The sequence below is a fragment of the Protomyctophum bolini genome (assembly GCF_963924005.1).
Source record: "Protomyctophum bolini genome assembly, chromosome: 7".
Lineage (NCBI taxonomy): Eukaryota > Metazoa > Chordata > Actinopteri > Myctophiformes > Myctophidae > Protomyctophum > Protomyctophum bolini.
The window spans coordinates 11,225,004-11,252,978 of NC_137868.1; the positions used below are offsets into that span (position 1 = coordinate 11,225,004).

Consider the following 27,975-nt stretch of genomic DNA (forward strand, 5'->3'; position numbering starts at 1 on the left):
GTTGAAGTAAAAAAAAAAAGCTACCGCCGCGTTTAGTTTAGCAGCTAAACGGCACCCATGATCCATCCATGCATTTTTTTTTACAAGGGGATTGCAGCTTAAAAAGGAGACCGAAAAGTGTCCAGATCACAGTCGGGTAAGCGATGCGACAATGCAGGTGATTTTGTACAACATCTGGAAGGATTGTATAAAGAATTAAATCACTGTTTACAACACATCGCAAAACGAGGTGGTGTCAGATAGCATGTCTGTCTCAGCCAAAAAAGCATATCCATCTGCGTTGTGTCTGTGTGTGTGTGTGTGTGTGAGAGAGATGGAATAACGTTTTATGATAGGAAATGGAGCGATTCTGACTTTGTTAATGCTTGCAGATGTTAAACCCGACTCATTTTGTACATAGAATGTGTTTGAGTATTGCATGGCCTTTATTATATAGCTTAAACATCAGTTCTCTCAGTCTCAACTAAATTATGTTTCGTGTAGGAGCGACCGTACCGTGATGGATCTTGATCTTGTGGTTGTTTCTATGAAAGGTGTTGTCTTATCTTGTCATCGTTGTAATTCTTGACGTTCGGTTAAAAAAAAACATGAATATGAACCTACATATGATGAAGAAGGCATGAAAGCGCAACATGTAGACAGACATGACACAGGCCTCTACGACTGTGATCCGAATAAATAAGGTCGCTGTTTCCTGGAAGGATACGGACGCATATGGAGGGATTCTAACACAAATATTCTGCCTATTTAAGTTTGCTAGGAGGAACTGCATATGATTTACCTGTTTCTCGTGTATGGTTGTTGAAGACAACATATTGTGTTTTATCTGTAGTCTGTACAGGCCCCACTGGTTTTGTAATGTGTCCCTTTTCATGTTGTTATAGGCCATGTGAGGTGTGACTGACTATGGAAGCTGCAAATGAAGAGTGGTCTTGTCCATCCCAGAGGAATGAAGGAGAAGAGATGGAGGAACTTGCAGCAATATAAACAATCTATTTCTGTCCTTAGTGAATTACCCATTTGGCCTAACTGTGCCATGAGACACAAACATGGGGTCCGCTGTAGGAATAGAGCTGGAGAGGGCTGTGTATTTATAAAGCACTTGGGGTAGGAAACGAACAAACGACACCCATTTGCCCAACTGTGCCATTGAAGAGTCTAGGCGCAAACCATTCTTCTGCTGCTGAGTCAACTGACAGCCGTCAGCTGGGCAAGAAAGAACCCAAGTATGTGAGAAGTCGTCATTCCAGTGTGAAGGGCCTGACAATCAAGAGACAGTACTCGTGATTCACACTACATCTGTGCCATCTCAGGGTAAAAGAGAGTTTACAATCCTGAAGGGGGAAAAAAAAGAAAACAAAGATCACACCACAGAACTGTAGTCACGCCTGTCACTCACCACAGCATCTTGAGCCTCCTGCAGAACCACAAATCGTTGTCCCCTATTTATTTTGAGGAGGAAGAATCGAGGGAACGCCACACCATGCCTCGGAACCGGGCCATTTCAGAGCCCGAGTACTCGGCGGAGTATTCCGCGGACTGTTCTGTCACCCTCCCGTCTGACCCCGGCGCGGCGGTGGGGCGCACCCACGAGGTGACCGTGCGGCGCTCGGGATGCTGCCTCTGCCTGCCGCGCTTCATGCGCCTCACCTTTGCCCCGGAGTCCCTGGAGAACCTCTACCAGACCTACTTCAGGCGCCAGAGACACGAGACCCTCCTGGTGCTGGTGGTGTTCGCCGCCCTGTTCGACTGCTACATCATCGTCATGTGCGCGGTGGTCTACACCAGCGACAAGCTGGCCTCAGTCACCGTGGCGTCCGTCGGGCTGGCCGCGGACATCCTCCTCTACCTGCTGTGCCGCTACGGCCTGCTGCCGGACCGCGTCACGCGGCGCGTGGTGCCGTACGCCCTGTGGGTGCTCATAGCGGCCCAGATATTTTGCTACCTGGGCCTGAACTATGCCCGTTTCCACGAGGCCAGCGACACGGTGGGCTGGCAGGCCTTCTTCAGCTTCAGCTTTTTCCTGACTCTGCCCCTGAGGCTAACGCCCATCGTGCTGATCACCAGCGTGTCCTGCGGCGTCCACACCCTGGTTCTTGGGGTCACCATCGCCCAGCAACAGCAGGAGGATATACAGGCATCAGCACTGGGCAGACAGGTGAGGGGTGGGGGGTGTGTGTGTGTGTGTGGATGGACACGAAGAAATATTACTAGGATTTCTGCGAATCACTGTCTATTTTTGGAATAGTACATTGAGCTAAATTTATGAGCAGACAGGTTGGTGCTAGGAGGAGGCTTGAGGGGGCAAAAAATAAATAAACCTGGCGGGCTGGAAGTTATTTTTTTCTCTCCTCCATTTATTTGAAGATTATCTGACTAAGAAATAACACGGGGAGTAGGATAGTGAGCACACATACACTCATACAGTAGGCCGGAACGATAAACTGAAGAGAATATTTATCAGGTAGATGGGGAGAAATGCAGGCTATTGCTCTGCCGAATGGATTGTGGCAGGAAAGAGTGAGGATTGTGTGAAGGGGGACCCAGCATGCACGGTCAGGACCTCGACGAATTAGTGACGTCTCGATTGTGACCAAATCAAGTGAAACCAAGACTGGTCAGATCTGGCCCAGAATATCACCTGATTTCAACCAACTTAAAAATTATCCACTAAGACCGACGCACACACACCTGGAATTGAAGTTATTGAAGTGTCAACTAAATTAAAATGTGACTGCTGTGACTTATTTTTTGGTGGCACCAAACAAGAAGGAAGAAGATAGCTTTAAATAGTTCCAAAAACATCCTGTGTTTAAGATGACAGGAACTTTGAGGGTGCCAGAAGGATGTTTTGAACAGTCTTTTGTTTGTTTCTGTCTTGAGAGTTGACGGATCGATGAATCAATTAATCCAAAATAGGCATGCCACGGTTTACCGAATTTCGGTAATACCGCGACAGGAACAGCCACGGTGTTGATACCGTGAGATTTCCGAGCATACGGTATTTTAATACAGCGTCGGTGGGCGGCGCATGCTGCGCATATGCAAAGAAACTCCACTCGCACACTAAGGCAAAACATTTATTTTCACCACACAGCTGCAGTAGATTGAAAAGTTGCTTCCTACCTTTGAGTTAGTGTTGCTGAAAGACACCCAGATCCAATTGTATAATCCATATTTCCATATGTACTATAAGAGTGAACTAGTGTCAAGTAGGGAGAAGAATTTAACAAATTTACATTAGAATAGTACATGGAAATACAAACAGCACAGAGTACCATGCATCTAATTAGCAAATAGATCACAAACAGACAACACTGTACATTCCTTGTTGCTGGCAGGGGGATTGGTTTTGATACAACTTTTGCCAAGGAATCAAATGAAGTGTAATCTATCTCATAGGTCTATCTTCCCAAATAGGTCAGAGTTGGAAATCTGAATTGAAATATCTGTCCATGTGACAACATTGAGATTATATTCTTAAAACATTCTTACACCCTATACTTATTACTTTGTTGATCGGGGCCCACCTGGCGCCTATACTTGGTCCACTTCTTTATCCCTCTACACCAGTGGTTTTCAACCGGTGGTCCGGGGACCACCAGTGGTCCTTGAGGGGGTTCCAGGTGGTCCCCTAGGGTTTTGCTAGGGTTCATTTGGTTGAAATTACAGCGTAAAGTGTAAGAAATGAGAATAAGATAGCTTCCTGGCGTCAAATATTCATGAAATCTAGCTTTGGCTAACTCTGGTCCATTTACATTGAGGTGAAAACTGACTTTTCTTTCCCATTTTCATTAAATAAATCCACAACAGTGGCTATAAATCCCCAACAGTGACCACAAATGTTAACAATGGAATTTAGATGTTATTTAGACAGATGCCAAGGGTTCAGTGTTTACCTGGCTGGTATCCTTTTGTTTAGTGGTGTAAAAACATATCGATTCAGTAATGCATCGCGATTTGGCAGTGCAATGGCGCAATGTGACACAATCGATAATTGAAGCCTAAATATAATGATATAGAATATACAATTATAATACTAAAGATAAATATGTTGTTCAGTATATCTGACTGATTAAATAATTGCCATATTGTGCAGTAATAGAAAAGTGTGATGCATTGCAATGCATCGTAGAATAAAATAAAATCGTTACCTGGTGAATCGTAATCAAAATGAATTGTGAGGGCAGTGCCAATTTCCACAAAGTTTGAATGTACAATTTACAATTACTACATAGTAATTACAATTGTAATTGAAAATTAAGAAATGTTAGGAACTGCAAAATATATTGTGTGGCCCGAGTGTGATCCAGCATATTGAAGTGTTAAGAAGTTATGCATAGCTCGGCTATTTTTGGTAATTAGTTATTGCGACCGTAATAACCAATAACGTGGTTTTAGGATTAAAGAGTATTTCTTATGTATGATCTGATCAAACTAGCAATAGCATCTTCCACAAACGCGTGTATGGTCACGGAAATGTCATAAAAGCAAAGGTTAATGCCTCAAATCTGTGATTTCTTCAACTCGTTGGCTGTATGTGGAATAGCAGCAACATAGGTTAAGAATGATAAACGTTTGCTTTATTCCTTGCGTTGTCTTGTCCAACTGCTGGTGATGGATTCGACGTGCGTGCCATCACTGCGTCATGTCCTACTCCACTACATGGCTGACTGATGTTCTGTTGTCTTCTCTTGTCCAGCTGCTGGCCAACATGGTGATCTACGCGTGTGCCATCACCGTGGGCGTCATGTCCTACTACATGGCTGACCGCAAGCACCGCAAGGCCTTCCTGGAGGCCAGGCAATCTCTGGAGGTCAAACTGAACCTGGAAGAGCAGAGCCAGCAACAGGTGCGATCCAAGATGAGAGTGGTGCATGTCTGTTCACCCATTTAAACCTGAGGCCGATTCTACAAATGTCTTCACCCCCCCCCCCGCCCCCAGAGAGGACGTACAGGGCCTTAGTCCTACTCCTCCTCCCAGCCACACTCCCCACTGACAGGTAGTTTCATCCTTAGGACCCCAAATCACACCTTAGAAAGCATGAGTGTCTATTTCAAACAAAGTGTTTTTTGACTGGGGGGTCATATTTTGACAGCAGGATGATAATTTGATTATTAGGATGTATTCGGATGTTGATATTCATTCACCAGCCAACACTGCCCACTGACGGGTAAGCCTGCTGCGTATAGCCAATCCGCTAGCTCGATGTTTTCCACAATGGAAACAGTGTGGAGTGTCAGCATGGGTGCTGAGCACCATCAAGGCTACAGACTACAGTTCGCTCGACAGCCTCCCACGTTGCAACAAGTGATTTTCACTCATGCAACAGGGCAGGCAGCGGACATTCTGCGAGCAGAAATATTTTCCCTCATAGAGTGCTGTCAGAGAGGTTCTTTTGAACCAGAGTCGCAACGGTTTTTACAGCCGGTAAAAAGAATATATACTTACGAGGCCTCAACAGATACCTCCGAACCTATCGCTTAAAAATGCTGACAGCACACTCTCTACTGCAATCTCTCCGCCGGAGCGACTGGTTTACCAGCATCGACCTAAAGACGCATACTTCCACATGCTGATGTATCCGCCTCACAGGAAGTTCCTGAGATTCGGTTTCGAGGAAAAGGTTTACCAATACTTGGTCCTGCCTTTCGGGATATCCCTGTCACGAGAGTATTCGTGAAATGCACAGAAGTTGCCATCAGATCACAAGGGATCCGTGTAGCCACGTTTTTGGGCGACTGGCTTATATGTGCAGCATCAGCGGAGCAAGCAGCACTCCACACCACATGGGTGGTGGACCTCTTGTCCTCTCTAGGTTTCTCTCTGAACCTCAAGAGTATCCTGGCCCCGGCCCAGACGATAACCTATATAGGCATCGCTCTGGACTCCAGATCCTCATCAGCAAGGCTGAGCAAGGACAGGATAGCCGCCTTCAGGCGGTGCATCTCCCTGTTCAGGGTGTGCCGCAGGATTCAGTTCAAAGTGTGCCAGCGCATGGCAGGTCTTATGGCCTCAGCCATTGCTTTAGCTTGCCTAGCCAGGCTCTACATGAGACCCTTCCAGGCATGTTGTCTCTGCATAACATCATGTATGCAGGTGTGTACATGTTCTTCTAGACACATTGGCATCATATGCAGGTGTAAAACATGGTCTAACATGCCACCATGAGGCGAGGTAAAAACATAAAAAATAGAAGCTGCCTCTGGTCTCAGGAGAGGCAAAATATTGCACAGGTAAATCTACATAAAGAAGTATGATGGTATAACATCCTTGTGAGAGAGAGCACACACACACACACACACACACAGATTTGTGTGTGTGTGTGTGTGTTTGCGCGTGCTCTGTAAACTGTGTGCGTTTTGAATGTGTTGGTCTGTTTTAGTTGGCACTGTGTCAGCAGTCGGTTCCACTCCATTCTCCCATCTCACAGATGTGGCCACTGGGCATCCTTGATTGCTACACTACTATTTATGGAACAGGCGATTACTGTCATAGTGAGCACGGAAGAGGCAAAGAGGCGCACGCGAAGAACAGGGGGTGATTATTATGAAGGGCGGACCAAAGGTGAACTCACGAGTGCTCAAAGAGGAGTGAGGAAGTGAGTAGGGCAACTGTGAATATTCGATTGTTTTCTTAGCGATTTAGTCTATAGATGCACTTTTGAGATTAATTGAAAAACTAGTGAAAATGGCCACTTTACAAGCTCACCACATGCTGCATCGTGGTGAGCTGGAAGATCTGTTATTTTCACAACTTTCAGTAAAACATTCCCCGTCATTTTTTCTTCCTTTTTTTTTATATACAATGATTAGTTGTATTAAGTATTGCTGCCCTAGGAGCAGGCGACAAAGAGTGACACAGGGGCTGATAAGACCATGAGAGCAGCAGAACTCCCAGAATACTAATGGAGAAGCACAGGCTGCTGGGAGACGAGGGCCGTCAGCCAATCAAGGAGCATCCGGTCGCTGCAGGTTACCATGGCAACCAGCCTCCTGAGAAGATGTCAGCTGTAATCAGAGTGCTGACTCGCTCACCCATTTCTCTCTCTCTCTCTCTCTCTCTCTCTCTCTCTCTCTCTCTCTCTCTCTCTCTCTCTCTCTCTCTCTCTATAAGAACATTGAAACCTGACATGCTATTTCCCTCCAAACTCAGGCTAAAATGTGTGTTTACATCTGCCCGGGTGTATGGTCAATTGTGCATGTATGTACAGAATTCACGAGCGTCACCTGTGTGTGAGTGTTTACTTGTGGAGTTTGTTTTGCCTGACACATTTGTGTTTTCTGATGAGTATGTCACTCCTTTCATCTTATGATTGAGTTTTAGGACATTCAGCTCTGACCTATGTAGATCATTTCATTTCCAGGCTCTAATTTGTATGCATTGCTTTTCTTTTCTTTGATGTTATCAAATTGATCTGCTTATTTAAATCTTTGGCCACTTTTATACAGTATGAAGTAATATCTCACACAGACACTGCTCACACAAAATTCTGTCACACAAGTATATAACTGTGTGTGTCTGTGTGTGGTTTTTTTTTTTTTCTTCTTACTTGGGTCACACTTTCTGCCGATTTTGGACATGAAATCAATTGATTCATGTACCCCGATTTACTGCCGTTTCATGAGGTCAGGCATGCATTTGTTATGGTTTGTATTGCGTACTGTTATCCCTGGCAGGGTACACCCATTTTGCCCAAAGTCTTTGCCCAAAGACTTCCATTACAGATGGAATGTAATACGTTGTACGTACGTACATACGTACCTCCTAACCCCTGATAAAACTACAGCAGGTCACAGCTTATCACAAAACAATGTCATGCTTGCTCTTAACTTCCACACGGTCCTCTGTTCTGTAGGAACGTTTGCTGCTCTCCATCCTTCCGAAGCACATAGCAGACGAGATGCTGCAGGACATGAAGAAGGAGGCCAGTCAGAAAGAGATGCAGCAGTTCAACACCATGTATATGTACAGGCATGAGAATGTCAGGTATTGTCTAATTCCTCACTCCCTTTAACTCTGTCAGCGGTGGAAAAAATAACAAAAAAAGTAGCAAAACCGATAAAAAAAAGAAGGTACTCACACACTGTGGGCTCCGAAAAATTGACTGTGACGTTTCGAGTGTATTTTGTGCAAATGAAGGCACTTCGCGAGCATCGGAGCTCACAGTGTGCGAGTTCCTTCTTTTCTTTATCTGTGCATACTACTACTTACCACTCAGCACCTGCCCAAGTTGGGATTGAATGTGCATGTCTTTGTACCTTTTTCAGAAGTAGAAAAACCACAATGTGGAAGTACTTGGTTACAAATAAAAGTCCTGCATTAAATGTTTGACTTGAGTAAGGTAAGTAAGTAGGTCAGAGAGGCGTATTGTTATTATCAGACCACGGTGCACTAGACCAGTGGTTTTAAACCTTTGTCAAGGCCCATTACCCCGAGAGGCAAGAGGCACTTCAGTGTTGGCCACAGAAACGGGGCGTGCTTATAAGCACCACCCGGCTAGGGTTTTCGAATGTCGCTTCCCGGATACCACCACTTGAGTAAAAGTACAAAAGTATTGGCACCAAAATGAACTTGCAGTACCAAAAGTATAAAACCCCCTGAGATAATCAAGTAAAGTTAGTTTCCATGGTTACTTACTTTCCAGTACTGTTTAGTACTGTCCAGTTTCCTGTTGTCTGTGCCAGGCTTGATTTAGTTCAGCCATCTCACGCCTGCCCTATTTCACAGTCTGCATAATAAACAGATTCTGTCACCTGGTGTGTTTACAAGTAACATGACTTGTTCCCAATTTCTGTTTAACTCCGAAAAGTTTAATGCAGAATTCAGGAGGATGTGCTATGATAGGGTTTTTCCACACGTACAGGGTACAGAAAGCTTAGGGCTTATTTATTACCCCTAGCTTAATTGGGCTGTAAATGATGTTTCTTTGTTAAAATAAAGTAAAATAATGTCATCCCATACTGATGGGGATGACATTTTTAACCCACCTGTTTGACTTAGCTGGACTGCTGGAGAGACGTGGTGGTGACTCCTGTTACTGTTAACACTCAATAGCAATGATTACCGGTCAGGTCGTCACCTGACCAAAAAAGGCACATTAGGATGCAACCCATTGTGTTTGCGCAACACAGTTATGTAACTAAGTGTGAAATATTGCTCAAGTATAGTTAATCGATTCATTGGTGTATATATATATATCATTTTCAAGTATTAAAAAAGCACATCTCGGTTAATCAGAAAAAAGTAGTCGATAGAATAATCGCTGAGAAAATAATTGATTGTTGCAGCCCTATCCAGCAGCACAGGCATCTTTCATTTGACAGCGAACTTACATTGCTGTTGTTCACACTATTGATCTTTATACCAGTGGTGTTTTTGAGGATGAGCCTGAAAAGTCTGGAGCGATCGATGGTCGTTTCCAGAAATGGGAACCACTGATGTGTCGAGGAAAACTTCCTCTCGGTGGTTCCCAACCATTTCTGGATCAGGGCCCACTTCAAAACCTCCAAAGTGGTTGCAGCCCTGACCACTTAACACATGTAAGACATGAGGCCGATTCTACAAATGCCGTCTAAATCAGTAGTTCTCAAACTACATTTATTAATTTTTTTTGCAGATGTACAGTACAAGCTCGCAGCGTGGCACAAAGTGAAGTGCTGCTACTTCACTTTGAAAAACACTGTTCTCACTGTTGTTCTGCGGCTCGTGTGGGACAACCAAGGCATGGATGTGTTTGTAATGACAACTAATTATTGGGGGGAAAATGCACTTGAACGCAATAAATGCTTATGGGCTCCGCTGGGGTCTGCTGGGGAAACTGGACGACAGGGGCAATCAAGTCATTTGCGATCAAAATAAGTAGGAATATGAGCCTATAATTATGTTATTTAGTCTGGACAAATATAGTGTCATTAAGGGATTAAGCCTGTGTACAATAATATGATGTGTTCATTTATTTCATTCACAGTATTGTGTTTGCGGACATTGTGGGCTTCACCCAGCTGTCTTCCTCATGCAGTGCTCAGGAGCTGGTCAAGCTGCTCAATGAGTTGTTTGCCCGTTTCGACAAACTGGCTGAAGTAAGTCTTATAATGTTCTCTAATGAATGACTGTCTCAACGATATGCACATATGTTTTTTTTCCTTTAGCATGTACTATCTGCACATGATGATGTAACGTTGTATAACAATTCATACTCAATTGTCATTCATCCTTTTACATGTAATTTGGTATTTACATGAGCACTCACAAGATGGTGGACACTCGATTATAGGCACTTAGATCATCTCTTATCTCCTCTTTGTCATCAGTAACTAGCTGTAGAGATGGGGAGGCCCAAGCCTAGATTGACCATCAGAAGATTGACAATTTCTAATGCCTTCCTGAGAGAACTGATTTGGCTGATTGAGAGATTGTGACTAATAGCAATTCAGGGAAATGATGGCAAGGCCACTCCAACTCATAGACTTTCTTCAACATGGACTTGGCAGTGGTCGTTTGTTTACACTACAGTGTATTCCAAGTAGGCCAGTGCCCAACGGGCACCGCCGTAGAGGTCCCACGGGCACATCTCTAGCACGTAGACCTTTTTGTGCGACACTGTCATATGACACAGTATAAAATAGGACTTTAATCTATGAACAAACGTGAAAAACATGAAATGAAGGTTTGTGTGCCCGGCCGTGACGACGACATCGGTGATTGCTCCTAGTCATTACATTACTAATAATAACTCATTAATTCCTGCCTACGTCTTTGATGTGATTATACCATTTGGTCTTTGCAGAAATACCACCAGCTGAGAATCAAGATCCTGGGAGACTGTTACTACTGTATCTGTGGCCTGCCCGACTACAGGGAGGACCACGCCGCGTGCTCCATCAGGATGGGCCTGGCCATGGTGGAGGCCATCTCGTGAGTGTACTGGTCAATGGTGTAATACATTTACCCAAGTATTATATAGATACAATTTGAGGTATTTCTTTTAGCTAGCCTCGCGTAGCCAACCTTCATCTGCCTTTGCAATGCATTATCTGGCCCCTCTCAATTGTCTTCACGGCTGAAATGGTGACGGGCTGATGGCCAACCAGATTCGTCTGGAACCAGGCTATAACCAACCAGGACCCAGTATGCAAATATGGGGCGGGACATTGTGAAAATAATCCTGAGATGGACGAGACCAATATCCACGCAGTGATATTAGTATCGCTAGGCCAGGCTATTTTTGAACGGTGCTAGCTGCTCCAAGGAACAGCTTTGTGCGTAGGTCTGTCTGCCTGCCTGAGAAAGGAATGTCTGTTTGTACCACGAACTATTGACCTCTGCGGCTGCTGCTGATTGACAAACACACACACACACGCACACACACACACACACACACACACACACACACACACACAGAACACACAGCACCGCTCAGATTTTTACTTTACTGGAGTACAGTATGTCAAATTCACAGTACTTCTTACTTCTACTCCACTACATCTTTATTATTTGAAAACTTTAGGTACTAGTTTTAGATTTGGATTATTATGACAAAACACTACCCACTTCAGCCCATACATTTCGACCATTTGATAATAGCCGATCCCCGATCTACAAACTCACAATGTGTCGCATCGAGCTTGTAGATCTGCTATTTTCATTTTACATTATACATTTGAAAACGGGTGAAATGAGACCTTCTGCATAATGAATACTTTTGGACCACTGGACCAATGTCATTTTGGACAAAATCGTATCCAAAAACAACAAAATATTCTACGTTTGGGGTCTGAGAGGCTAAATCTCACCAAATGGTGATCCGTGGCTCAAATTGCAGAATAAATAATGGTCCTTGATATGAAACATGTTGAAAACCACTGGTATATATATATACGGCAGTGGTTGCATTGCAGCCTCCTATAACACACGTTGCGACGGCAACCCGCAGGTACGTCCGTGAGAAGACCAAGACGGACGTGGACATGCGCGTGGGGGTCCACAGCGGCACCGTCCTGGGAGGCGTGCTGGGACAGAAGCGCTGGCAGTACGACGTCTGGTCTACTGACGTCACCGTGGCCAACAAGATGGAGGCCGGAGGAATACCTGGGTAATGATGATATATATACTAGAAAACAGTGCCCGTTGGGGGAGTGATCAGGTGTGATCAATTGGCTAATTGATCACTCCCCACAAGAGATGGCGCGTGACCTCGCCCTTCATTGGCTAATGAAGGGCGATATTGTTTTTGTCAGTGATCTGAGTGGTCCCTCGCTTATAGACCCTTGTACTGGAGAAGTATAGTACTTTCAGTTAGACATGCAGCAGCAGCCCCCCCTCTCTACACACTACTCTCCATTCAATTGAGCGCCACAGCTGAGAGCAATCAGACTAGTTAGAGAGGGGAGCTCAGAACAAGGATTGAGCATTTTGGTTAATATTTCTTATAAAAAAAATCACAAAATGTGCTAGAGACTTTTTGACAGACTCAGACATTTATGTTCTACAAGCCTGGGGCCGGCGGGCCGTATGTTTGACATCACTGTAATATGTGTATAAGCAGCTTATATACACATAACCACAGAAACTAATATTCTAAAGTGACTTCCTGGTACAGCACAGCCTTTGCTTCTATAGAAATAGGAACATGAGGAAGGGCTGTGCATGTACTGGGCGGCTCCCAGGTGATGTGTGCGTTATTGTTCGAACATAATTAGGCACCATTAGTGCCGAGCTGAACCTACCTGGATATCTCTATAAATTATAGATAGATAGATACTAGATATCCAGGGAGGTTCAGCTCAGCACTAATGGTGCAGCAAAGGCTACACTGTACCAGGAAGTCACTTTAGACTGGTATCATGTAGATTCTACATACATACTACTAATATTCTACATTGTAGAATATTAGTTACCGTAAGTCTCTGTGGTTCTCCCAACATCTTCATGTAAATGGCCCCCACATTTATTTGGGGCCCATTTGAAAAGATTTTGTGCCAGGGACCCCTTTTGTATTTATGGTGTTAAGATGTTTTTAAGATTTTTCAAATCTTTAATAAGAAACAAGATCACCAACAACAGATCCACAAGCTCACGGTGAGTCTAATTGCAGCATTTTGTGAGCTTGTAGATCAGTTATTTTTGGAATTGCCAAACAATTAAATGGATGAAGAAAGAAACCGTGAATTTAACGAGGATAGGAGAGTGTGGTTCCATAAAGTCCATGGAACCTCCCCCCTTTTGTCTGCTCTTGGCTCAGCCGTTTCTTTCACCTCTTTGCACGCTGCAGGCGCGTTCATATCTCCCAGAGCACCATGGAGTGTCTTCATGGGGAGTTTGATGTGGAGCCCGGTAACGGAGGTGATCGCTGTGACTACCTGAAGGAGCGAGGCATTGAAACCTATCTGGTGGTCGTGCCACAAGGGCCCCAGGGAAAGAACGGAATCAACGGGGTGGTGAGTGGTAGCAAAGAGATTCAATTGTTAAAGATGGACCATCCCAATTGGAGCCAGTAGAGGCAAACTGTTACGCAAATCGTAAAAAAAAATTGTAGTATTGTGTGGCTTGTGAAGATCGGGTCCAATATTTAGTTAAGTGACCATGGCGCAGAATAATCGTCCAGAAGCGGTGTTCACGCTCACTCTTTCATTGGAAATAATAGTCTCCAATCTGCTTACTGGGAACCCCGGCCCTTGGAACCCCCTCAAGGACCCCTGGGGGTCCCCGAATGGACCCCACTTTGAGAACCAGTGCTGCACCCTGTCCAGCAATTATTTACTTGCATCTGTGTACTGTATGTACTTTAATTGAATTGCAAACCTTTATTTGTTCAGGGAGTGCCTGTATAAGCAGCTTATACACATAACACAAACTTTTCAATTGACAGACAGGGCGAGGCAAGACCTAAACTCATGAGTCAGTATCATACTAGATGATTTTCAATTGATCAATTGTTTTAGAGAGCACTTAGTGCAGTCACTGCACTAAGTGACGCATGCAGTAGTTGAATGCAATGAAAGCCAGTGTTCTTAGCGTCACACTGCAGTGCAGTGTGACGCTAAGAACACTGGCTTTCATTGCACTTTGAATAACATTGTATTTGGCACATGCTCATAGTGATCACCAGTTTACGTCCCTTTTTGCTGGTTTCCCATGATTAGAAGCTGTCTGTGACCTCGTCCAATGGCAACTCTCCGCTGTTGATCAACACGACCGACTGCAACGGCAGTGTCCACACCGGCTGCACCACACCGGACGAACAGGAAGAACTGGATACAAGGGTAAATGAAGCACAGACCACATGATCTCCATATCCCTGGTTCACTTCCGGATGGAGACCTGTATTGTATGGCCTGTTGAGTGAGCAGCGCTGGGCACTCGATACTGATGGATGCTTGGACTGGGCCTCAAAAGCAGTGGCATCAAACTATTCTTTCTTTAACCAACCAAGAGCCTCAATGTTCATGTTTCAGTGTGTGAGCCTTGTTGTTGTTTATCATGGACTTTCATGCTGGCCTCTCGCACCCGTCTTCATCCCTAGTAAGCCTTGAGCTTAGAAAACTCCCTACCTCTTTGGCATTCGAAAAAACCTCAGCATGAAGAACATATGGGCTCCTAAAGTGCACTTTTACACCCAGAACTCTTCATGTGACCTCAGGTAGTGAACCCATCATTCCCTTCATGTGACCTCAGGTAGTGAACCCATCATTCCCTTCATGTGACCTCAGGTAGTGAACCCATCATTCCCTTCATGTGACCTCAGGTAGTGAACCCATCATTCCCTTCATGTGACCTCAGGTAGTGAACCCATCATTCCCTTCATGTGACCTCAGGTAGTGAACCCATCATTCCCTTCATGTGACCTCAGGTAGTGAACCCATCATTCCCAAACCCTCGACGGAGGCTGCGGCTGCGGGACCTGGCTGAGCGGGTGATCGACGCCCAGGAGAACGAGCAGGAGCTCAACAAACTCCTCAACGAGGCTCTCTTGGAGAGGGAGACCATACAGGCGTAAGTGAAGCAAAGAAACGTCATTACCTGCTATACTTTTCCATCTGAAAATAAATACAAACAAACATTTACATACGATTACAAGGGATGCACTGATATATCGGGTATCATCAGCTGTATTCACCTTTTCCGTCTGCCTATCTAGTCTACAAATCAGATGACATTCACTGATGGCAGTGGCCAGGGTTTTATCTGCAAATCAAATGACATTCACTGATGGCAGTGGCCAGGGTTTTATCTGCAAATCAGATGACATTCACTGATGGCAGTGGCCAGGGTTTTATCTGCAAATCAGATGGCATCCACTGATGGCAGTGGCCAGGGTTTTATCTGCAAATCAGATGACATTCACTGATGGCAGTGGCCAGGGTTTTATCTGCAAATCAGATGGCATTCACTGATGGCAGTGGCCAGGGTTTTATCTGCAAATCAGATGACATTCACTGATGGCAGTGGCCAGGGTTTTATCTGCAAATCAGATGACATTCACTGATGGCAGTGGCCAGGGTCTTTAGGTAGTTGTATAGCAGCCACATGTATTTTTCACAAGAAGAATCTTTGTCGTGTGAAAGCTCATTTTAAACAAATTAGGATGATTTGAATTTGTGCTCTTTCAAAGATAGTATAGGTTTTACAGTTATTATTTCTATAATGAAGATTTCCGTATTAACAGTTTGAGGGCCGCTAATTGTTTAATCCAATCCGCTATACCCGACATTTGTTTAATGCGTTTAATTCGCCGTTTTAAAACAATTAAAAAGAAACAGCGGATTTTTCCGGGACCTGATGACGAGGCCGTCACGTTATGATGACGAAACGGGAAATCAAGTCATCATCTGGGCTGCTAGGGCTTCTGGGAAATTGAGCCCAATGCAAGTGAACGGGGGGTTTGTTTGGACTACAACTTGCTCTGCACTGTGCAACCACGGATTTCTGTGGTTGAAAGCTGCAAATACTTCAGCGTATGCTCCAAAGGTAATAAAACAATCTCGGCAGCGTAGAATATTTGATTAAAATGCCGGTAAAGTGTTTTATGGAGTCAAACTGTTAACCTGTCACAAAAGGGGGAATACATAACAAAACATGGTGCATCGCAATTGTAAATTGTGTTTCTGCTGTGACAATGAGAACAATTTCTACAGTTTATAACTCGCTCTACCTCAACCGATTTCCAACCCCAGTCTGTGATGTCCCGTTGTGTGAAAGGAGAGTGTTATTATAATAAGATAATACTAAAAGCTGTGTGGGTGGGTGTGCTGGGGGCGCAGCTCCTTTCTCCTCAGCATCAGACATAATTGTGATGATGTGTATACCTCTTGTCAGTTTGAAGGGGAAACGCACCTACCGCCTCACGCTGAGATTCGTGGACCCGGACCTGGAGACCCGCTACTCTGTGGAGAAGGAAAAGCAGAGTGGAGCCGCCTTCAGCTGCTCCTGTGTGGTCCTCCTGTTCACCGCCGTCATGGAGGCCCTCATCGACCCCCTGTGAGTAGGCCTGGCATGATCAGGACATTTCAGTTCACCATTAACCCATTTTGACCTGGGAACGATTCTGCAAATGTCTTCTAAATCCCGACTGTTATCTTGAAAAAAAGCGATGTTTTTCTATGTCAATCGTTCTCAAACACTTTCATGTCACTTTTCACGATTCTTAAAAAAATAGCAGACCTACAAGCTCTAACATAATGCTAACACCAAAAGGGGTTCCCGCCCAAAATGGGTTAATATTGCGGTACAAATTATTGTGTTCTGGGCATTGACCTTTTGGAATGTAAACCAAAATTACATTTCTGTTTGCGTTTTAGGCTTTGTAAACCGAAATTGCAGGTATGACAAAAGATTGAAATATACCAAAATAAAAAAACGGCGCCAGTAATCAAAATAAATAAAGTACGATGGCCAAAACAGGCCATAATTGTAATACATTTTCTAATGTATTTATTTTCAAAAGTGCCATAGTGAGATACCAAGCTTGTAGATTGGCTATTTCAACAGATAGTTTATACAGATGAGTGGAAACGATTCTTGGCAATTATGCAAAAATTATTGTGTAAAATTATTGGGATCAAGAGATTATGTAATGATTATGATGACAGGTCTGCCTTGTGATTCACCAGGAGGCCATGCTACCAGGAGGCCATGCTATCTTTTTTCAGCTACTTGATAGCCAAATTCCAATATCCCAACTTCCACACTCGCACTCTCCACTCACGTCCTCCACTTGTGCATCAGTCCCACCACCGTGCCAGGAGGAGAGGATTATATGAGAGTCTGGAGGAATCAAGCCGGCTGGACTGACAGCCAAATTCCAATTCCTCAGTTCTGCCTGCTCACTCACTTGCGTTTCCCGCATTTCATGTTTCATAGATGCTGCTGCTATATTTCTCATATCTGAGGTGTTTGACATGCATTCTCACACAACAAACAGCATGATTCTATGAATAAAAATCAACCTGTTATTTAATTTTGTTGCTTCAGAAATGAATGATCTATATAATGGCACTTCGGTATCTCTGCAGTGTAATCAAGTGGGACACTTTCGCCCTCAAACCGTTCAACACACACATGCAGGCACGTTTTGATTACATTTCAGGATATGATGAGCACACGAGAGCTCACTCGCGGCTTCTTCAAAAGCAAATTGCCATTTGGGACAATGTTATTTCCGTGTGGGAGGACTATTTCCGGGCTGGATGACCAAGTGTGGAGTGAGCGGGTGAGCAGAGATTTGGGTATTGGAATTTGGCTATTGTCAGTCCACCTTCTGTCCCTCCTCGGGTCCATTTAGTAAGTTTGAGGTGCTTGTACGTGTTTGTGTGCCGTGTTAGGTAGTCTCCCCATACATTCTGTATTTGTGCCCCGCATCCAGTTATTACACTAGCCCGGGCGCAGTCCGGAGGACGAGAGAAGAAAGAGAAAAACATAGACTAGTCACTAGACTAGGACAACAAGAACTGTCAGTCTCAAAAGGAGGGACTCTTCTTCTGTATTGCTGTCTTCATTGAAGGTGCTGTCTTCGTGTGTGTGTGTGTGTGTGTGTGTGTATGTTTGTGTCTAGGTTGATAGTCAACTACATCACCCTGGCCGTGGGAGAGGTCTTGCTACTCATCCTCACAGTCTGCTCTCTGGCTGCCATCTTCCCCAGAGTGAGTAGTGACGCACGCACGCACACACACACACACACACACACACACACCTATCCACCCTCCTATGTCCAGCTATTAGTGTGTCCACAAACCTTGTCCTACACAAACATTAAATTCCCATTGACAATGAATTGATAGTTTTACGTCATAGTGTAAACACAAACATTGCGTAACACAAACATTGATGACGAAGGTGAGGACTCAAGTTGTGATTGGCCGGAGTGAGATGATGTATGATGATGTAACGATGATAAGAGCGTCCCTCACTTCACACGGGTGTGATTTGTAATATAAGATATTGAATGTCATAGTTCAAGAAACACGTTCTCTTGCAAGATCAAACAGGATGGCATTGGCTCAGGAGGTAGAGTGGCCACTTGAGAATCGGAAGGTTCCCGGTTCGATCCCGCCTGCCCCCCCCCCCCCTGTGTTAGTGTCCAAGGGCATGAATGTGTGTGATGTAAAGCACTGTTTCCCAAACAGTGGGTCGGGGCCCATTCGTGGGACACCGGACCAATTTTTATGGGTCACGATTCGAGTAAAAATCCAATTTCATTATCCTACATTTGAAAAAATGTAGAAATGCCAAAATAAAAACTATATTAATTAAGAAATTAGGAAAATATCCAATCTACATTCGCTGATAGATCTGCTACTTTCACTAGTTTCGGTCCCAGGCATACTGTACGTCTAATCTCTTTTTTTGGGGGGTTTCGACCGGAAAGGTTTGGGAACCACTGTTCATTTTTATTGCTGAAAAGACAACCAAAGCAAGACGATACAAAAAAGAAAAGGAAAAAACTAAAACAAGGCTGCATTTTTCATATTACAGGATACATTCATTGAAATCCTCATACAACCAGGCATTTTACCATTTTAAACAAGTGACTCATACAGCCTCACTTTGATAAGGTTAGGTAATATAATGGTTTACTACATAAAAGCCTGGACTATTAATAGAGGACTTCAGCATCGCCACAAGCACCGTGTTGTGATGGAACAATCTTTACCTACGACATAAACTGAGAATAATCAAACCCAATCTATTAAATCAGACTCTGCATAGCCCACATACACTTTTGTAATGATTTAGTTTAAATTAAATGAAGGCACACAGGATGTGACGAGGCAGATTCTACCTTGAGAAACAAGACACGTCTGGCCGTGACCTTGTCTGCCATCATTACCAAATGGATCTCCCATTTCAGCTTGAGCTACATTTAAATCAATTAAAATGATGATGTGTGATTCCCATCAGCAGTTTTACACAGTAGGGGGGTCTGCAGACAGAAGTGTACTGTCTGCAAACAGATGGCTCTGTGATTTTTGCAAGGCGAGTTGCTGTGCAAGGTTACAGGGACCCAGGGCCATGTGAGAACTCACAAAGCACATTATTACTTTGAAAGAAAAGAAAAAAAGATTTGGGCCTTCATTTTCACATTCACATGTTTGTTTGTGGTCGCATACCCCAAGCTAATTCAACGGGTGCTCGAACAGAAAGAACAAACATTTCTTTATTCATATACGTGTAGGTTTTGATTGAATAACGTTGCTGTCCGGAGGAAACCTCATAACTAATTTTGTTGGATCCCACGTTGAAAACCACTTCTCTATAGCAAAATACACAAGTTAAATAAAAGTGCCGGAATTTGTGTTCTGGAGTGCACTTGGCCATCTTCACACAGTGGTCATTTTGTAGTTACTGAGAGTATGACAAAATCGGCAAAATGGCCAATGTGCGATAATGATAATGGGCTTTGTGTGTTCATGATCATCACAATCAATATTACAAGTGATTTTTTTTTCTTGAAGTCAATATAGACACAAAAGCACCCTCCTTATGCAAGATATGGTTAACCCATTCAAATCAGGAACTCTGTGGCATTTTAGATTGCATTGCTATATTTATATAGCAATTACGTATGTTTTTCAGTAAACTCTTGCAGCAAAATGCATATCAATGTGGGGGTCCTTGTCCTTGGCACACTACTGATTTAGAAGGCCTAAGTACCACTCGGGGAGCATGACGCTCACCAGCACTTTTGATCCACTGTAGCCGACCAGTATTGACATGTACTGTAGAGTAACATGGCAAGCTAGCAATATTGACTGGTCTTGTCATCCTAACAGGAAACACTCTTCCCCCAGGCTTGTCAGGACCCAAGCCACTCATAGGTACACACACACAGCGGGTCAATCAGATGTGCTGTGCAGCGTCATTGCAAATGATGCACCAGGAGTACATTCATTGGTTTCCATCAATATTAAATGTCATAATATTGTCACGCATCCACATTAAAGTGCCATCGTGGACACAACATAGTGGATTTGCCCATTCAAGAGGGGACCCCCTTTTGATGTTTTAAGCATTGTTATATTTTTGCTATTGAAAAATAGCAGATCTACGAGCTCATAGCGACGAGCTTTTTTGAAAAATCTTGAAAATGTGGCGCAAATCTTTAAATATATTCTTTCAGAGTGAATGTTTTTAACTAAAATCTTTGCTTCTGGGGGGTCCCTGGAACAACATATTTTGAGATGGGGGTCCACGGCCAAATACAGATAATTCTGGGGGTCCTTGAGATGAAAAAGATTGAGCACCACTGATATAGAAACATAGGTTTTTCAGATTTAGAATCCTTTTTATTTTATTTTATCGACCTAAATGGGTTAACCACACAAATCTTTTTTTGTACTTCATCCTACGATGATGCTCACGCAATAGCACAATAGCAGATCTACAAGCTCACAACATGTCACTTTGTGATGTACTGAGAGCTTGTAGATCTGTTAAATAGGGACGCTATGTTGAAAGTGGTTAAAATACGTACATACTGTACTCACAGCTGAGCTGTATAGTACTGTATGTATACAATTGAACTTGGCAAGTCCACAAGGGTTTAACTTGAGATTAAGATATACAGTTAGCAAAAGGTTGGTGACACTTTGTATCCCCCAGAGCTGCCGGTGTGCAACCGCAATAATGATTGTGCAACTGCAGTGCAAGAAGATCATTGTTTGTCCTATTGACACTGAGACCACAGGACCTAATGTTCACTTACAATAACATAATTTTATAGTTCCTGTTTACCATAATGCATCTACAATGCAACGTGTTTCAAGATTAGGTCTCTGTGCATGGTGACCTTTTTATTGGCAGCTGATGGTTGAAAATGGTGTGTTTTGTGTGTCAGGTTTTCCCTAAGAAACTGGTGTCTTTTTCCACTTGGATTGACCACACCCGCTGGGCGCGGAACACCTGGGCCATGGCGGCCATCTTTATCCTTACAATGGTGGACATTGTAGATATGGTGAGTCTTTTCTCATGTGGTTACACAACTTCCAGGGTGCTTTAATGCCATGAACTGGCTCTAATGCATGGGAGACCATTTTATAGACAGAAATGGAGCACCGAAGTCCAGACATCAAAGTATTTTCCCCATAGAGAAATCTTAGATCGTGTCACTCTGACAGGTACATGACCCCCTCCTCTCTCTTTGCCTGTCTCTCTCCAGTTGAGTTGTCAGCCCCGAGACCCCATCACAGACAATTCCACTGTGGCTCCACCCTCCTCCTCCTCCTCCACCTTGTCTGGCCCAGAGGGCTGTGTGGAGAACCCCAAGTATTACAGCTACGTGGCTGTGCTGGCACTCATGGCAACCACCATGCTGGTTCAGGTCAGTCACATGGTGAAGCTCACGCTCATGCTCCTCATCACCATAACCACGGGCATCGTCAACATCTACAGCTGGAGGGACATATTCGACCGCTACGACATGGCCCGCTTCCAGGACTACAGGTGAGAAGGAGACTGTGTGTGTGTGTGTGTGCATTGGCAACAGAATGTGAACATTATGAAAGAAAGCTTATGTTTTGCATCAGTCGCAAAACTAAACCTAAGAACCTTAAATGTATCATTGAAATGACAAATTTAAGTTTGGAAATGTGTTTTGAATGGGAAACCTTTTGCCTACATCACTTGGAAAATGGATATAGATCTGTCCCCCTCCCCCCCTTTGATTTCAGGTCATCCCTTGTTCCCTCTAAGTTCACTATGACTATCATGATTTTCATCACAATGGTCAGCTTCTATTACTTCTCTCGCCATGTAAGTACACAGTCTGCCACAGTTGGCCGTTCCTTCACAATCACATGGTCAATATTAGTAACATTGTCTGCAGTTGGCCTCTAATATCATCCTGGGATCTTTGGCTAAAGGTGGAGCAGCTTGCACGCACTCTGTTCCTGTGGAAGATCGAGGTCCACGAGCAGAAGGAGAAGGTGTACGAGATGAGGCGCTGGAATGAGGCCCTGGTGACCAACATGCTACCAGAACACGTGGCACGCCACTTCCTGGGTTCCAAGAAAAGGGATGAGGTAAAGACGAGCACATCCACCGACTGTTATTGCTGAAGACTCCTCAGCAAACACCTGAGCGTTAAACTGTCAGAGAATGTTAATGTGTAGACATAAACAACGTATGTTCTTCCCTGCCGATGACGCCTCATCACGCCTTTTTTAATATCAATTGATTGCGGTGATCAGCTGCGTCCAGTTTCCCCTCATGGAGAAAATCAGCTGGCTTATGCTTTCTATGGGGACATAGCTTCTTAGAATGTAAATATCTCTGATTATTCTTTTTAGACAAAAACAAGCTTGGTTTGCGGCTGATTTATCTAAAGATAGTATTTCGCTTACAAAAAGTATGTTTTGGGTGGATTAAATGACAATCGCGAGACATGTTGCATAGCAGATTTTTACTTCCTGACTCAGCGGTGTCTGGCCAAAACAGCTTTTGAGTTAAGAGCCTCGCTCTGAGATAGTGTATGGCAGCCTGCACCACACTAAGCCACCACTAGATGGCGGTCAATGATACTTTTCAACCTATCAAATCCTAATATTTCCCCTTTTTAACCACTTCATTGTTGTTTTGTCTTGTCATCTTGTAGGAGTTGTACAGTCAGTCCTACGATGAGATCGGTGTGATGTTTGCCTCCATCCCCAACTTCTCTGACTTCTACACAGAGGAGAGCATCAACAATGGAGGAATCGAGTGCCTCAGGTTCCTAAATGAGATCATCTCAGATTTTGATAGTGTAAGTGTAGCCGAAGATTCATGATCCTGCCTTTCCATTTGTGTATCCATTTAGATCCTGAAAATCTGCCTGATTTATTTGGTAACAGTAAAGCTCTTTAATGATCAACACAGATATTCTAGCTCAGCGATTCACAACCTGTGGGCTGGCGCTCACTGATGGGCTTTGAGGATATTGCAAGTGAGCCCCCGAATAATTGGCAAAAACACTTTCTTTGAATGATAATATAACACTAATATTTAAAACGTTTCGCTTTAGAGAATTGTCCCTGGAAGTGGTCCCTGGTCCCGAAAAAGGTTCTGGTTTAGTTTCTATCAGTAGAAATAACTTTGGGTCTCCGTCTCTTGACAGCTGCTGGATGAGTCTCAGTTTCGCTGCATCACCAAGATCAAGACGATCGGCAGCACCTACATGGCTGCATCCGGGGTCACCCCTGACATCAGCAATGGCTACGCCTGCATCAAGGTTAGTGTATTCACAGCCTGAGTAGCACAGGGAACGCTAAAATGACCCCATGTGTAATAGACTGGCAGCTAACCAAACTACACCCCTTGTATTGGGCAACTATGAAGATCGATAAGTCTTATAGAAGTCGATATACTGTAATACTTACTTACAATATAATTAGTTTTTTTAGTAATGTCTTGATTGGTCTTTCTTTTCAGCGGAAGGAAGAACTGTCAGATCGAGAACGCTGGCAACATTTGGCGGATCTGGCAGACTTTGCTCTGGCCATGAAGGTCACGCTTATGAACATCAACTACCAGTCGTTCAACAACTTCATGCTGCGCATAGGTCAGTGATTATCTCACTGTGTGTGTGTGTGTGTGTGTGTGTGTGTGTGTGTGTGTGTGTTTCCAAGTTCTCTTTCTTCACCATCACTGTTCAGTTCTTGCTGAATAATAACAATATAATAATGATGAGAGAGCTCTATCCAGGTACGCAAATACATACAGTATGACTGAGATTTCAGTTCTTCATTTCTTCTTCTCAGTTCTCTGTCTGCTGAAAAGTGATAGTCACTAGACAAATGATTTGTGGTTTGTCAGATAGGATCTTTCCAAGTTCCATTTATTCACTAAGCTACAACGGTATTACTGTATGTGCCCAGCGGAATCAGTCATACCAGAACCAGTTTAGGCGGCATATTGAATGTTTAGAGCGCCCGTCTGGGAAGCTAGCCTAAGGTTCCAAGTGTCCCTGAGCAAGATACTAATCTTGATCTGCACTGTATGTAGTACAGTATGAAGATCACAATATGTATCCTTTTCTCCAGGTCTGAATAAAGGCGGAGTGTTGGCTGGAGTGATAGGTGCTCGTAAGCCGCACTACGACATCTGGGGGAACACTGTGAACGTGGCCAGTCGTATGGAGTCTACAGGGGTGATGGGGAACATCCAGGTAAAATCTGCTCCATTTTTAGATGTTTTTGGACACTTAAAAGTGCACACCTTTACTTCTACAAATAGGCAGACTGTCTGAGTGAGGCAAATCCTGTAACAGGCAGTAGATGTATTGTAGGTAGGTATTCGGCCGACGGCATTCATGACTGCCTGTCTATTATAGCATGTGCAAACTTTGTTGGTAGAACCCTTTCAAGCTTTTCACAAAATCTGAAAAGCCAAATAATGTACCGGTACATACACCTACTAAATGTGTGGTGGGGTTTAAGTTGAATCCTGAAAACCTGACAGAGGAAAATTAATCAAATCAAATATATCAGGGGTTTAACATCAGGAGGTTAGCTGTTGCTCCTGTTCTTCACAGGAATTGTGGCTCTGGACTGGCTCTGGCACAATAGAATGTTCACACCATAGACTGTAAAAAATATGGACAAAGCGTTCTCCGGGTCTAACATGAACGTAAAATGAAGCCTGTCAGTCCTTGTATTGTAAGTCGCCATCTTTCTAGATCCGTTTTGGCCCAGCTGGCCATTGGCTGGCCCAAACAACGAGGCGGGACTTCCCCCCCCTTCTTCTCCGTTGGTTTTTATTTTGACTCGAGTGGGAGGGGAATGTACTGTAACGGTAGCCACGCCCTTCAGAACATACGCGACTTTATGGTCATTTTTTTAATAAATGGGACCATAATTTTCCAAAAAGAATATTATGACATTAGAAATGAGACTTTAAACTAGTGACTGGAAGCAGAAAGTATTCATGACCATGTTTATTAAGGTAATACAGTCTAGGTGAAGTTGGGCCCAAATACATGGACTTCTATGGGGCTATGGGTTTTTCTGGGTCCAATGACAGCGCCACAACAGGCCATTATATGAACTTTCAGGAAATCCCGATTTCCTCAGTGGCTTCACAAAATATCTGTCTGACTGCCCCCCTGTTTCACACACACACACACACACTACAATGTTGTTCTCTGTCGCCCCCAGGTGGTGGAGGACTGCTATAATATTCTGAAGGACTATGGCTTCCGTTTCGTACGGAGGGGTCCGATCTTTGTCAAGGGAAAAGGAGAGCTACTCACCTACTTCCTGAAGGGGAGAGACAAGCAGGGCTCCTTCATCAATGGCTCGTCTGGCACTCTGCCACATCAGGTGGTGGACAGCTAAGAACCTGACTACTTGGGCCTATGAAACACAAACATTATACAATAGGCCTACATGACACACACACACACACACATACACACACACACACACACACACACACACACACACACATACATACATACATACATACATACATACACACACTCCGCCAATCAAAAATATTATTTCTTGAACGCATAGATGGGCAGAGGAGATATTTTTTTGACAATGAAGATCTTTGCCTATATGGAAACATTTTTGATACATGCACTCATGTTGACAGAATGTTTACAAGTAATGAAAGCAATTTTGAATACTACTGAAATGCTCACTTGCAGACCTTGTCACTCTGCTGTACAGTTGGACATTTGTTCATTCTGCGAACTGACAGACACTGGCACTGCGTTTGCCTTGTAACGGGGCACGCTTTCCTGAAGTCCCAACAACGCCATCTACTCGGCACTCTAAAACCAAAATGGCTTTTGGGCTGAGGACCTAATTTTTATTCACCCTTTACCATTTTATGAAATGCTTCCCTGATGTGGAAAGTAATGGACCGAATTGTGTTGACATTTTCTTACCGTTACCGACGATGACAATTTATTTAGCGTTAGACAAAAATAGGCCAAAGTGTGAGATGATGCAGATTGAGTTGCCACCTGCTTCTGCCCGTGTGTATGTGTGTGAGTGCATGTGGGTGTGCGTGCGTGCGTGCGTGCATTATTCATATAGTATTTTCCCTCTTTATTCCAATCTGGATACCAGTAAAACAGTCGGCTCTGAATTGAGACGAAGAGATGCCACCGTCCTGCCCTCTCGGGTACTGTGCTTTTCGCGTGGCCTGTGGACTCCCTGCGTCACGTCACGGCTATGCCTGTGTCTCATCTGTGGACAACTGGGGGACCACCAAGCTGGTGTGGGACCCTCGAGAATGAAACTGGAGATATTGGTCACATGTTGTGATTGTTTCTGTGCCTCTCTGGAGCATTCATGAGCAGGGAAAAATTGCACATGATTGTATGCGTTTTTGTGGCTGTACCGTTTGCATCTGCACATGTGCTAAATTGGGACAAGTGGGATGATGGCAATCAAGTCGGAAGGTTAAAGGGATTTTTCACTTTCAAATAAAATGAACATAATATATATATATATATATATATATATATATATATATTGGTCACTAGAACCAAGGATGTGTGTTTTCAATTAATCTATCGTGGTTAAAATGGAGTTTGAAGGTGAAATATCCTTTTTAAGTGATGATTGCGGACGCCAAGTGTAATGAAGTGCAATTCAAGGTTGGAATGTATAAGAATGTTTGTTTGTTTTATGTGAATGTTGAGGTGGACAGTATTTCGGGAGAGTTTTTCTTTTTTGCCGATTGTAAATCCCACACGTGTTGAAGGTTGGATGAAAGTGCAATAGATTATTCTTATACAACCTTCATGTTGTCCTCCCTTAAGGTGAAGTAAACATTCCTTTAATTCATATTTTTATATTATACTGTTTAAGCTTCATTCTGTTTAAAGAGGACAGAATTGTTCTTGTTGTGAATACAGTTTGGCCAATGTTTTATTGATCTGATTAATTTATTGCAGGGACCTTTTCTTTTCTTTTTTTTTCTGAAGCAGATAAAATGTGCCAATGTTGAAGGAATGATTTTTACTTCTATAGAATCTCAGGATTGGGAACAAAATAGCACTTTTGAATGATCTGTATTCTGTAATCTATGTATTTGAGTCTGGGTTTTGTTAAGTCAGGCTTTTTTTTTTTTAACAAGTATAAATGAAATGCCATCCTCCGAGTCCTCATGTAAGACGAAACACACAACAGCCAAAATGCTGATCTTTTGGTGGCTATATGGCATCAGAAGAATGCAGTTTAAATCCTAGGCTTCAATAATAACAATAATAATTAATGCATTATTAGAATTATTATCAAATTGAAGGTTTCGTTCCCTTTGGGCTTACTGTCAATTTTGTTTGTGAAGTGCATCTACTTATTGGTTCTGAACTTCTGACTGAGCAGCAGACCAGCCCTGTTTTTTGTTTTGTTTTTTTTACTTTGGCCTATTTATTGTGTACTCCCATTTGATTTTATTGTTTTTCGTCATGAAGTGAATTGATAAAGAAAATACAAAAAAAAACGTGAACCTAAACCTTGAATCTAATGTCCTCAAGTATCATTACT

General features: G+C 43.5%; 1 protein-coding gene across 1 annotated transcript; it reads left to right on the top strand.

The window, feature by feature from the left end:
* On the top strand, nucleotides 1-27,912 carry adcy3a (adenylate cyclase 3a). The gene is made up of 21 exons (XM_080769054.1): nucleotides 1-136; nucleotides 885-2,158; nucleotides 4,703-4,852; nucleotides 7,860-7,990; nucleotides 9,972-10,083; nucleotides 10,791-10,918; nucleotides 11,937-12,095; nucleotides 13,275-13,440; nucleotides 14,146-14,265; nucleotides 14,853-14,995; nucleotides 16,319-16,480; nucleotides 18,054-18,141; nucleotides 21,336-21,452; nucleotides 21,657-21,940; nucleotides 22,168-22,249; nucleotides 22,360-22,518; nucleotides 23,091-23,237; nucleotides 23,589-23,702; nucleotides 23,903-24,032; nucleotides 24,514-24,638; nucleotides 25,627-27,912. Exons 2-21 carry the CDS (start codon nucleotides 1,484-1,486, stop codon nucleotides 25,804-25,806), a joined length of 3,372 nt encoding a protein of 1,123 aa, XP_080625180.1. The 5' UTR covers nucleotides 1-136; nucleotides 885-1,483; the 3' UTR covers nucleotides 25,807-27,912.
* The last annotated feature ends 63 nt before the right edge of the window (nucleotides 27,913-27,975 follow it).